The 12,810-nt window shown below is 45.3% G+C and overlaps 1 protein-coding gene across 15 annotated transcripts in view; it reads left to right on the forward strand.

The window, feature by feature from the left end:
* SPECC1 (sperm antigen with calponin homology and coiled-coil domains 1) overlaps positions 1-12,810 on the forward strand; it is a 161,785-nt gene that overhangs the window by 77,755 nt on the left and 71,220 nt on the right. For all 15 annotated transcript variants that reach the window (XR_006176306.2, XR_010593774.1, XR_010593775.1 and 12 more), the window contains one exon: positions 10,469-12,042. Coding sequence is in view for 12 of the 15 variants with exons in the window: in XM_008168989.4 (XP_008167211.2) it covers positions 10,469-12,042 (1,574 nt within the window). In the remaining 3 variants the exon portion in view is untranslated. The remainder of the gene's footprint in view (positions 1-10,468; positions 12,043-12,810) is intronic.

The raw sequence follows: 12,810 nt of genomic DNA on the forward strand, positions 1-12,810 counted from the left end.
TTGACACTGGATACTGGATATGACTCCATGTACTTGATTCAGGGTATGCACAAATGTGCTTTTCTCTATGGGTGCCTGTTCCACGTTTCTCTCACTCACATTCTTCAATTCAGTGAGACTTCAGCATGACAAGTTCTACAAGTGTTGCCAATGAAGTGTAAAAGAGTCAGACCCTTCAGATGTCCGTCCATCACAGTGTGTAGGCCTACCCTGGTTCCAGATTCGATCCCTAGTGTTCCTTTGTCAACGCACATCCATCCCTGTCCCAGGGTGGTGTGGGGTGATCACCCCATCACACCACACCAAAGGGGTGAAAATGGCTCAGCAGGGGCTAGTTGACAGGATGGGAGGCCACCTGGGTGAGGTGTAGGCTGGATATACAGCTGGAATAGAACCTGAAGCCCGGCTGGACAGGAAGAAGAGGGGCTTGGATGAAGCCAGGGAGAGGAGAGAGAGGGCTGCAGAGAAAGAGAGTCAGCAGTTATTCTCAGGGTTGAGAGAAAGGAGTGGTAAGAAGCCTAGGAAAAACAACAGCAAGAGTGAGACCTCATGGACTTTAGCTGCTGATTGTGGGGTCCCTATGCTGGACCCCAGTGTAGAGTGCAGGCCAGGGTTCCCCTGTCAATCACTGGGGGAAAGGCATGGACAGGGCCATGGATTTTGAAGACTGCCTGAGGTGGTTTGGTTAGAGAGACTTTGATACCCCTAAAGGGGGGAAACTATAGTGACCTGGCCAGAGAGCCAAGACACAAAGAGGAAGTGCTGCAGCTTATGGGGCATGAGGGAGGCTGCAGAGTGAGAGACTGGGGCAAGGGGGCTGAGGAGGCATCAAACCAGTGGTAAACTGTGGGTGGGGGCCGATTTTCCCCCCCCATGGAGTGTCCTCTTTTTTGAATGATCAAATATGGTAACCCTATGCAGCTTTGATGCTGGTGAAGGAGAGCTGAGGCTCCTGTGGACAGCACCAGGATTCAGATAATGAAGATACCTTGCAGAGAGGTGAAGAGACTGGTCCTAAGTTACATGTTGAGTTAATGGCAAAGGGTACAATTTTCAAAAGTACTAAGTCCAATTCCCCAAAATGACTTGGGAGTGTAAGTCCCATGGACTTTCGGTAAGACTTTCAGTAAGTGCCTCAGACACTTTTGAAAATGGGATTTTTAAGCATGTAAATCACTTGGGCTCATATTTTAAAGGTATTTAGGCATTGCTGTGCTCAGCATTGCACACCTGATTTAAGAGTCTAAATCTAATTTTCAAAAGGGATTGAGGCACTTAGGAGTCTACTCCCTAAGTGCAGCAATGCCTAAATAGCTTAAAAAAATCTGGACAATAAGCTCTTGATACTTCTACCCTGAGCCGTTAATAGAGCCCCACAGACCTGACTCCTACCTTCCCTCCTAGCATTGAGCCAGCAGAGAACATCGTGGTTGTAGTTCTTCCTTCCCTGACGAGCCAAGAGACCCACCCCAGCCACGTACTCATTGGCTACACCGATACTGACTTGGAGTGCCCAAGCCCACTTATCCACTGACACTTTAAAAACCCTTGCACTCCAATCTGGGTCTGTGCTGGTTATGTGATATGTATGTATCTCTTCACCCTTGCAACCAATACCTGTAATCCCTCATAAATCAAGCCTGACCCCAGATGCACAGTACCTTCCCTCTTAACTTGTGTATATTTAATTTTAAACATTAACTTTAATCACTTGAGATGGCTCCATGTTGGTAAAACCACCTCTTTTTAATGTGATTGTCATTGAATTCACAGACGATGACATCAGGAAATCACTTGTTTGTGAGCGGTATAAATTCAGGGCTTGTTTTCACATACAGTGCTACAGCAGGGCAGCTTGACTGCTGTGGTGCTTTAGTGAAGATGCTGCTACACCTACTGGAGAGCTTTTCCTGTCAGTGAAGTTAATCCACCTCCCAAAAAGGTAGTAACTATGTTGATAGGAGACGCTCTCCTGTTGATTTAGCACTGTCTACATGGGGGGGTTATGTTGGTATAACTATGTTGCTAAGGGGTGTAGATTTTTCACACCCCGTGCGATGTAGTTATGCCGGTATAGGTCTGTAGTGTAGACCTGGCCTCAGTGTTGGCTCCTTAGTTGGGAGTCAAGGAAAGGTGGAGTTGGGACCCAATATGAGCATGTAATCTTCACTGAGCTCCAGCACTGGCATCTTTGTGAATACAGAGCATGGTAATGGCTGTTGCCTATAGCTTACTATTCCCAAAAGCCTTAACTAGAACAGCAAAGGTACTATAATAATTCTTTGCACTCAAATGACATCTTTCATCCATGTATCTCAATGTGCTTTTCAAACATTAATGCACTACACTTCACAGCCTCATAGATGAGGAAACTGAAGCTGAGATGGGTGAAATTACTTACCCAACGTCACAAAGGAAACAAATGGTAGAAATAGGGAAAGAATCCAGTAGCCCTGCCTCTCAGACCCTTTTCCCTACCCCTAAACACTACCTCCCACTATCTGTTCCCACTTAAACACAATGCAATGTATTTCTGTACAGCATCTTCCATACACAGTGTCATCAAACCCTTCCTGGCCAAAGAGTTATGGGAAGGTTTGAAATTGGGATAGAAAGCGGGTGTGTGACTCTGAAGTGAAATTGGAGCCATGCTGCTGTGTTAATTACGTTTGATTTATGCACTCTATTTTTCTTTGTGTTTGGATGGGTGACAAAATTGTGTCCTGCACAAACATGAACTTCCCTGGGAGGTCGGTGGGAGAGTGAAGTGGAAAGTTGTGCCGAGTTAGGCAGATGTACGCAGAAGCTTGAAGCCACCTCATTAGTGACCAAACCACCACTTGTTCTGAAAGACACGCTTTTTGGCCAGTCAGATCTCCATGGAGACAAAGAGTGAGTGACCTTCCTGTCCTGACAGCCACTCCCTTGCACCACATCACGTGGCTGCCCGGCCTATGGCCTGGGAGAATGGCAGGATGTGTGGGAAGGATCCCTGAAGCATGGCATGTAACCCAGCCCAGAACTGCTGTGGTCACGGCCTATGCAGGAACATGTTTGCTTGTTTGTATTTTCCAAAATTAAACTCCAGCCCTGGCAACTCTTCATGTCCCAGTTAGGAAGCAAGTGAAAAAGCAGCAAGCTCCCTCTCATGCCTTCCATGGAAGGCTCTAGACCTGCTAGCTCCAGGGTTCAGGCCTTCCCCCCCCCCTCCTTTTCCTACTCACTGTTTGGTGACTGACTGGGTGTCCTCAGGGGAGCCACAAATAGATTAGATGAGTGAGATCACTGAGCAGTGGGCCCTGGCATTAGCCTCAGGGGTATTAGGCAGGGATTGGAAAAAGGGCAAACTTCCCAGACACACAGACAAACCAGCGCAAAGGGCAGGGGCAAATCACCCTGTCCTTGCCCTAATCTAGGGAAACCATTTTAAGGCAGAATTTGGACCCCAGCATGGACAATGAGGTGGTTTCCACAGGGGGGGTCTGCAGTCCAATGAAGATAGCAGCAGAAATGGGGTGCTGTATGCTCTCAGTTGGATCTTAAAAGTGCAGGAGGGGAACTGGGAAGGGAGAAGGAAGCAGGAGCTTGCTGAGAGCCCAGGGCCTGATGGGGAATGTGAAAATGGAGAGGTAGTTTAGAGAATCTAGGGTGACCAGACAGCAAATATGAAAAATCGGGACAGGGGTGGGAGGGTAATAGGAGCCTATATAAGAAGACCCAAAAATCGGGACTGTCCCTATAAAATCGGGACATCTGGTCATCCTAAGAGAATCAGAACTGTGCCTGAACCTTGAAACGCCATGCATATCTCTCTGCAGTAATGCTGAGGTAGTTTGCTTCCTGACCCATTCTGCCACAGTTAGCATTAACCATGTCTGATTGCCAGTTCTTGTGGGCTTCACTTCTAAGCCAGGCTCCTACACAAGGGGATGATTTTATGTAGTCTGTGTTCCACCATGGGTCAGGGAGTGTTGTGGCTTTTCCATTCCATATTCCAGCCCCCTTCTGCTAGGAGCAGGTGCCTGTTTGGGAGTTCATGTAATAGGTGTTGAGAGCTTAGCCCAAAAATAGAGGTGAAACGTAGTGAGGGTATGCTAGGAATTGCCATCCTGAACAGTCCTTCTAAGGGAAAAACACTACAGGCTTGAAAAATGGAATTGAAATGGCTAAAGACGATCATGATAGGCCAACCGTTATCTCATTAACGTCCCACTTCACTCCTGGCAAGAGCTGAAAGGTAGAGAATGTTGATTGGCAGAGTGCTGGGAGCTAGAGAACTGACCTCCAGGCTGGGAGCCAGGAACTCCTGAGTTCTAATCCTAACTGACTCATTGTGTGACTTTGGGCAAGACACATCATCTCTCTGGGCCGCTAGCAATTAACCGCTTTGAAGAGCTGAGCTGAGGGGCTTGTTAAAACACTTTGAAGAGGGAACCTACTATATAAATGCTTGGGGTTATTTCTGAGTAGGTGAAAGCACTAGGAATAGCGCTGCAGGCACTGAAAATCTTGGAGGGGGTTTCCCTGCGTGCTGTGAGGTGTAGGGTGAGGTGAGGTCAGTTACATGTTTGGGAAAAGGTGGATATTTAGAAGGTATCTGCCATTTGGAGAGGGTGCAGGGATGACCCCAGCCCATTGTAGGGAGGGTGGGCAGTGAGAGGGGAGGCTGGGCAGATGTGCACAGAGAGAAACCCTGGCAGGCCGAGTAAGGCAGTGAGATGGTGACCAAGTGGCTAAGGAGCAAGGAGGGCAACCTTGGCTAAGCATGCAGGGTAGTTAGAGGGTGATGCTGGGCAGATGGGGTGCAAAGGTGGGCAATACTAATGGGCTGGACGAGATGGAGATCTTAGGTGCCAGGAGGGTAATCTCAGCAAGACTGGTGGGAGGGGGATACTTGACAATCCTCATTAATGACTCTTCAAAAAAAAAAAAAAATCTGTTCCTGGAGATTGTTTTCTGTACTGTTCTGAACTGAGCAGCTCATTATCTTTCTCCTGTTCCTCTGACTAGAACAGGCAGCCCCTGGGAGTTGCAGTCCTTTAGGAGTCCACCACTCAGAACAGCAGCATTAATCCACGTTAGGTGGGATTCTGGGGCCTGGGGAAGAAGAGAGAACTAGAGCTGTTCTACTGGGTTCTTCAGCACAATGTTTAAAGCACTTGGGGTGCTCAGCTAATCAGGTCACCCGCCTGGCTGAACATTTCTAGCCCATCACTCTGCATGGAGGGAGCCTCAGGCTGTGGGACTGACTGTTCCATTTGTAACCATTGGACTGCTCCATCTGAAGGTCACCCTGAGGGGGAGAAATTAGTTGCGATGAGATAAACTTTATTTTGTGCTCCACACTTCAGGGCTTCGTAATCTACACATGATGCTCTTGAGCACCCCAAGGTGTCTCCTTTGTGACAGAAACCCTTGTTTTTGCAATATTATGAACAGTTTCTGAGACCCCTTATAATGGAGAGCATCGGGCACATTTGTAACAGCAGGATCAGGCAGTCAGGATTGTAATGGTATTTGAGAGATGGCCATTGCATTGTGATTTATTAGAGAACAAGTCAGCAGCCCGTGGAGCCTTACAACCCCGTGGGACAGGTCGAGTAAAATTCAAAGTCCATGCCGCTTGGCACAGTGGTGAAGTGCTGGTTGCATTTGTTAGAGGTCCTTTGTTTTGATACTTGCATGTCTCTTTTCCATTACTCATGTTCAAGTCCAGTCATCATCTGATAGGCATGAAAGGCAGACTGGCCCAGCTAGCAGAGCTGCCACTTTGTTCCTGAGACGTTAGAGGTGTTTCTTCACACCATGAAGTTGCATCAGTGTGTGACAGCATTGCTTCATCCCATTGTGACACAAGGTCACCATGTATTGACCTGATGACAAGGTCACATCACTGACTTTGAGTGGTCCAAACCAGTGCAGGCTCTAAATTATCTGGGAGCCAGGCTTGTAGGACACTGGCCAGACCCATGGATATCAGACAGACTTACAACTTCAGCTACTGGATGGCTAAGAAATGATCCTTCTGAGCTTCATCTTGAATACTAATGCAAAGTCCACCTGCTGGCGTCGCAACAGTGACGATGTCTGAAGACGTGGTGGGTAATCTTTCTGCCAGCAAGCAGTATTGCCTTTTCCATTTCTATTTCACTGCGTCTCACATGTCCTGAGATGGAGAGATGACTCTGCTGCCTTGGTCAGATTTGCACAAAGCCTGCAAAGAGTGGGTTGCTTGATATCTGCTTTACACTGAAAGAATCTGAACACCCTGCCCTGCCCAAATCTCTCTGGTTAGAAAGTGGCTGTGGGATCCCCCATGTTCAGTAACAGTCCAGGAGAGTACATTCCTGGGCTGTGCCCAGCACATCTGTTTTCATGTGTAATGCATATTTTACCTCTGAAATCTGTGGTATGATTTATAGTTTGCTTGGCTGTATGTGGTATGCACGCAGCAGGCATCTATCTACGTGGTGCATAGGGTATGTCTATACTGTCCCACTGAGAGTGCAAGATTCAGCTAAGGTTCAGACGAGGCCTTTCGCTCACTATGGGCAGCTGTGTCCCCCAGGTGTGATCTGAAGGGTGTCTCTACCCCTCTCAGCCACAAAGAACTGTACTTAGCTTTCCACAGCTGGAAGTGACACTTATATCATGTCACAGACCATTTGATTCCCCCCACATTCCAGTCTTGGGTGTTGGTGCATAGAAACCAAGGGCCTTGTTCTTCTCCTGTGCTCGATGGGCATGCAGTTCAGAAATGCCAGCTCTTGGCAAGTGGGGTCCTTGGGTTACATAATGGGAACCTCCCATGGTTTAAGCAATGGGCCCGTACTCCCGTAATGTGATGTGTAAAATGAGTTCTAATATCCAGCATTCCACCGGTGGCCCTTTGAATTGGAAAGGAAAAAACCTAGTCTCTTCTTGCATTGTGCTTTCCACTGGGGAGCTGAGAGCCGCCGTGGCATGCTGGCTTCTCCAGCTGTAGATGACTAAATGTAGCCTGGCTGTGTGGGCTGCCTGCAGTCCAGCCAGAATATTCCTGCTATCTCTTCCCATAAACACTGCAGCCTTTGTCTTCTGCCTTATCGTGCCTTTAACATAACACAGAGCTGTTACTGTGCTCTCTCTGGAGCAAAGTCCCCTCTCTGTTTTAGGGGGTCTTTGCTTCAACCCTCTCATTGTCCCCCCCGTATTTATTGTGCTGGCTGCAGGGCATTTATATCGGAGAAAGGAGGAGATGCCCCCATTTTTGAAGGTTTTATAAATGTATTGCATTCTCCAAAGAGCTGCTGAGCAAACAGTGTGTGGTCGTCATTAACTCTTCAGTGCCATGCAGGGCTAAAATGCAAGAGCCACCCTGGGGCTTTCTCAGTGTGTGGAAAATTGTTTTGAGAGAATTTGGAATTTGCCTGCGGTGTAATGCAGCAGCCATGCAATCCTGCAACATGATTGCTTCTGATCCAAGCGCTGAATTCTAGGGTTTGCTCTCCCTTTGGTGTTCTCTGCCCTTAGAATTCATAAGAGCTTTGTTTGTGTCCCTGGAGAAAGGCTTCCAAATTCTGTAAAATGTAATTGATTCTAGCCCTCACTCAGGGACAGATCCTGGAACTCCCCTCTGCTGCAAGCACCTGGCTCACTGTGACCCTGTTGTGTGGCTGTATTCAACGTTTTCCTTCTACATCTCTTAAATGATATCAAAACCATAAGACCCATGTCCTCTCTGGAATAGCACTTTTCTGTTGTGGAGTATGTGTCATACAAGGCCAGGTAGCTTGAGGAGTCAGGAATTCCATGAATTCTAATCCCAGGTCTGCTACTGACTTCCTTTTTCTCCTTAGGCAAGTCACTTAACCCCTCTGTCTCCATTTCTCTACCTATAAAATAGGAGTAATAGTTTCCTTGTGTCATGCCACCTGTGCCAGCCTTAAACCGCTTCTTTTCCTTTCATCATTCCCTTGATAACCCTTCCATGGCTTTGAGCACCCATGATGTTTCTCTCCGGCACCCGCGGATTCTGTGTTCCAAAGTGTAGTTAAGACTGAGAGCTGTGACTAACAGCCCATTAGGAGGACTGTTACAATAGTCCTCCTAATGGGCTGTTACAAAGTTAGATGGAATAAATGGGCCAAAGGTGTTAACATAATCCAGTCACTATCCAACATTAAACAGTGTTAAACAAGGTCCGGGGCATGATATAGAGACCTTATCAATATCATGTCAAACACACCATTAAAAATCATTTTAACCTTTTATTAAAGATAAAGAAAAGAAGGAAAAACAGTTAAAACATTTGAAATGTAAAGTATTAAGTAAGGCTTTCATTTTGACAACATCCCTTTTAGCTGGAGTTTTAGAAGGAAAAACTCCTGTGTTTGACAGTTTCTTAGATGGTAATAACTGTCCTTTGTGGAAAAGAGAAGAAGATGGTTGAGTAGGGTTGTCACCCGTTCGGGTTTTGGCTTCTGAGTTCAGGTACCATTTAGGGTTGCCATGTACCCAGTTTTCTACCAGAAAGTCCAGTCAAAGAAGGGACCCGGCAATGTCCGGTCAGATAAAAGCCAAGTTACCACAGGGTGGGAGGAGGCGCTGGGTTATTAGCCCGTGCCAGCCCCTGGGGTCCCAGGATCAGTGGGGATGGCAGCCATGAGGTGAAGTTTATTCCAGTAGCATTTGTCTGTTCTTTTTGTCTGTCCTTTCTTTCATCCTTTTCGCACAGAATCTCTCTTTTAAGGACCAAAAAAAGAAGTGATGGGTGAAATAGCCCATCCCCTCATTATTTTGTCCACCAATTAAGCCCAATATCTAACATACCAGTTTTGGCTCTTTAGCTTCCTGCTCCATATCTTTTAACAAGCATAATTTAAACACAGTCCTTGAATTATATTAACTTGGCCTTTTTGTTTAGACTAACTCAGTTATTCTGTCTCCCTTTTGTACCTTTTCCCATCAACATTTGTCTTTATAGCTCATGGTAACATCTTACAAACTTTTACACGGCTTTTACGGTGAAACTCACAATTCAGGTAAATTTGTAGGCCCAATTGTCATAACAGACCCTGGGTTGCCTCCATAGCCAGAGCTCCCTTTCCTAACCTAACTACAGAGATTTGGTCTCAGTAACTTCACCACTTCCAGAATTTTTGTGGGATTTCACCGATTCCATTTTAAATATCGTGACTTTGTAAGCAGGTAAAACTTTGTCATTAGACTGGAAATGAAGATTTCACCATCAGCTTCTTTCCTGTCTCCTTGTCATCCATTCCATTGGCTGGTAGGGCTTTTAAAATGCTAAATAGTTCTAGGTGAATTTGCCATATTGTTTTCTGTGTTTCTGAGAACCTGCAGAAACAGAATTTTCTTTGTGTTTAGGTTTCTAGTGGTGAGAATTTCTCTGCTCCAGAGGCCCCATTTAACTAACTCTACATGAGAATTTAAACCCCTTTTCAGTGCACATTGACTAGATCTCAGGTCAGGATGTTATTCAACAAGCACAAGACAACCGTAGCTATGCAAGAGTATAATTGAAATAATGTGGTTTTAAGAGCTGTTACCTCATGAAGCACCACCAAAGATGGGGAGAACTTATATCTATTATTGGAAAGCTGGGATTGCCAGCTTTCCAGTGGAGGTATGCAATTAATTTCTATCATAAGTGGTTCACAAAAAAATACCTTGAAATAATTGCTCATTCACACCAGGAAAAAATACAAGCCATTTACCAAACAGATCAAGATGCTTTCAGCATCATAAGCGCTCTGTGCCATCTGCCTTTTTTATGAGTTCTGAGTGGATTATTGCTGCATTAAAGATGCTGAGAGTTGGTGCTAATCAGCTGGGCTCAAGGTCCAAGAGTAACACAAGTTCTACCTTGCAAACGGATTCTCATTTATTTCTTCTAATAGAACCCTATCCTTGGCCCATTAGCCATCTCGATCTGCTCATCTTTGGTTAATTTTCCTTCTCATTAAAACTGTTCCTTATAAACTGATTAAAATGTAAATATAGAAATTTCACGTGTGCTGGTAATACCTGGTTTTACAACCAAAGTCAGAAACTCGTCCCAGGTTAGTGGGGGTTTTCTTCTAGAAACTGACTGTCAATTTTTAATTAAGCATTTCAGTATAGTTACTATAATATAATTAAAATAGTTAAGGACTCCATTGTTTTCTCTCAGTCAATTAACATAATGGTATTTGGCATTGCACTTTAAAAATATATTGAAGCAGCTACAGATTATGCTGCCTAGTGGGAAGGAGTTGGGCAGACTGCTCCTTTCCTGAGGAGGAGGGAATGTGAAATTAATACAAGTTTTAGTGATGAAGAAATCCACACCCTCAGCCATGACCGAAGCTGTTCAGACATCCAGGTGTTTTCCCATGGCAGCTATAGGCCATAACTTTGTGGTCACATGACTTGTTTCACATAAGAAATTACTGAATTTGTCTCATCTCTTCTCTTTGTCTTCAAGGAATTGTTTCATCAGCGAAGCGCACAGGGATTCCGGCTCCTCGGGAAATTTCATCAACTGTCTCCAGAGAGAGAGCTGTGTTGCGTGGTCCAGCCAACACCAGGAAAACTCAGCCCAGCCCAACTTCTTCTGGCACACCCACACCTACCAAGCACCTGCGTCCTTCTGCCAAATCCAAGCAAGAGAATGAAACTGGGGACAAGGCAGTTCTGGAGTCCCAGGTTAAGGAACTCTTGGCAGAAGCAAAGACGAAAGACACTGAAATCACTAAGCTCCGGAGTGAGCTGAAGAAATGCAAAGATAAAGGGTCAGTTAACTCTGAAGGGATTGGTGCTTCAGACCAAAACTTAGAAACCTTACCATTGTCACCTGGTGACATTGACCCATTAATACAGACTCTTCAGGAAAAGAACAGGACTTTTCAAAAAGAGCTTGCTAGCCTGGTGGAAGAAAACCGGGTTTTGAAGGAGAAACTGATTTATCTAGAGCACTCCCCTCTCTCGGACACAACAACAAGCAGTGGGGGTGACAGCAGCTTCACAACCCCAGTCACTCAAGAATCAAGTTTTGGAAGCCCAACAAAAAATCTATTGAGAGGTGAACCGGATGAGCCCAGACAGCGTGTGAATGGAGAAGCAGTGCGAAAGTCAGGTTCTTCTAGCAGTGATGTGACTAAAGCCTCCTTGTCACCCGATGCATCTGATTTTGAACATATAGCAGATGTACCTTCTAGGCCAACCTCCTCCAATAGCAACCCCTTCAAGGGTTCCAGATGCTCCACCACAGGGAGTTCTCCGAACAACATTAGTGACCTTTCTGTGGCCTCCCTGACGGAGAAGATACAAAAAATGGAAGAAAACCACCACAGTACAGCAGAAGAGCTTCAAGCCACTTTGCAGGAGCTGTCAGACCAGCAGCAAATGGTGCAGGAGCTGACAGCAGAAAACGAGAAGCTAGTGGAAGAGAAGGCTCTGCTGGAGACCTCCTTTCATCAGCACAAAGAGAGAGCAGAACAGCTTAGTCAGGAAAAAGAAAAGCTGATGACTCTCCTACAAGAGCGATCCAAGAATGAAGAAACCAAAGTTCAGGAGGGGAAAATCCTTGAACTGGAGCAGAAATGCACAGAATTGCTTGAGAAAGCACAGTTTGAAAGAGAAAAGCTGCTCAACATCCAGCAACAATTATCCAGCAGCCTACGGAGCTTAGAAAGGGAGCACCAAGATGCTCAGGAGGTGATCAAGGGCCTGAGATCGGAAAATGAGACGTTGGGTGGGCTTTTAGAAATGGAACGACAGAACAGCAGCATGGTGGCAAAGTCTCTAGAGGACTGTAAAGTTGCCTTAGAAGGCCTGAAGATTGAAAATGGATCTCTCAAAACTCAGTTGGACAGTGAGAAACAAAAAGCTGCAGAGATCAATGCAATGGGATGTACCACTGACAACTCTGGGGTGCAAGAGATGTTGAAAGTGGCCCATGCAGAGAAGGATCAGTTAGAACTGGCTTGTACAGAGCTCAAACAAGAGCTGCTGAAGGCAAACAGTGAAGTGAAACATGTCCAGGGTCTACTGGCCAAGGTAAGACACAAATAGATTCACATTCAATGTCACCATATGCCCGCCCTCCCCATCAACCAATTAGTGGTTTCTTCATGAGACAAAGACCAGTAATGAAGTAGAGCTGAGTTCATAGTGAATAATCTAATCCATTCATCTTTTCCTTTGACAAACGTGTAGGTAATGTAGGAATTTTTGCAAATTTATTCACTCAGAATTATTTGCGGACTAATTCCTGGTCTCTAGATCATTTATGAGCAGTTCACTGTGAGTACTCAAGATTTGAAATTTGAGTTACACTAGTTAGTTTTTGATTGGATTCATAAGTTACATGATATTGGGTCTATTTCCTGATTGAGCAAGCATAAATTCCTAGTATCAGGTTAGTGTACTCAAAGAGAACTACATTACTGATGGTTAGTGAACAGCAAATTTTAAAGTCAGGCTGAATCATGGAACCAGTTGGTTTACCAAGTAGTGAATCAAATGACTGATCCTACCAGTTATACTGACATGAGAACAAAGGGTCTGATCTTGCATTCATTAAAGTCAATAGCTTCAAGTCAGTTGACTCAAAATGATGCAGGATCAAGCCCCAAATGAGATTTTATAAAAACATGAATATGATAATATTGGATCATCCTACTGAATTCAGATACGAAGTATCAGCTAGCACATTAGCAATTGTATATGCTTTTGTCTCAAACGGAGTGTAATCTGTTTGAGGACTAAATCCTGCCTGGTAGAGAAATTGACTTGATGGTCTGATTGGTCATTTCCATTTTTAAT

Source organism: Chrysemys picta, chromosome 19 (genome assembly GCF_011386835.1).
Source record: "Chrysemys picta bellii isolate R12L10 chromosome 19, ASM1138683v2, whole genome shotgun sequence".
Classification (NCBI taxonomy): domain Eukaryota; kingdom Metazoa; phylum Chordata; order Testudines; family Emydidae; genus Chrysemys; species Chrysemys picta.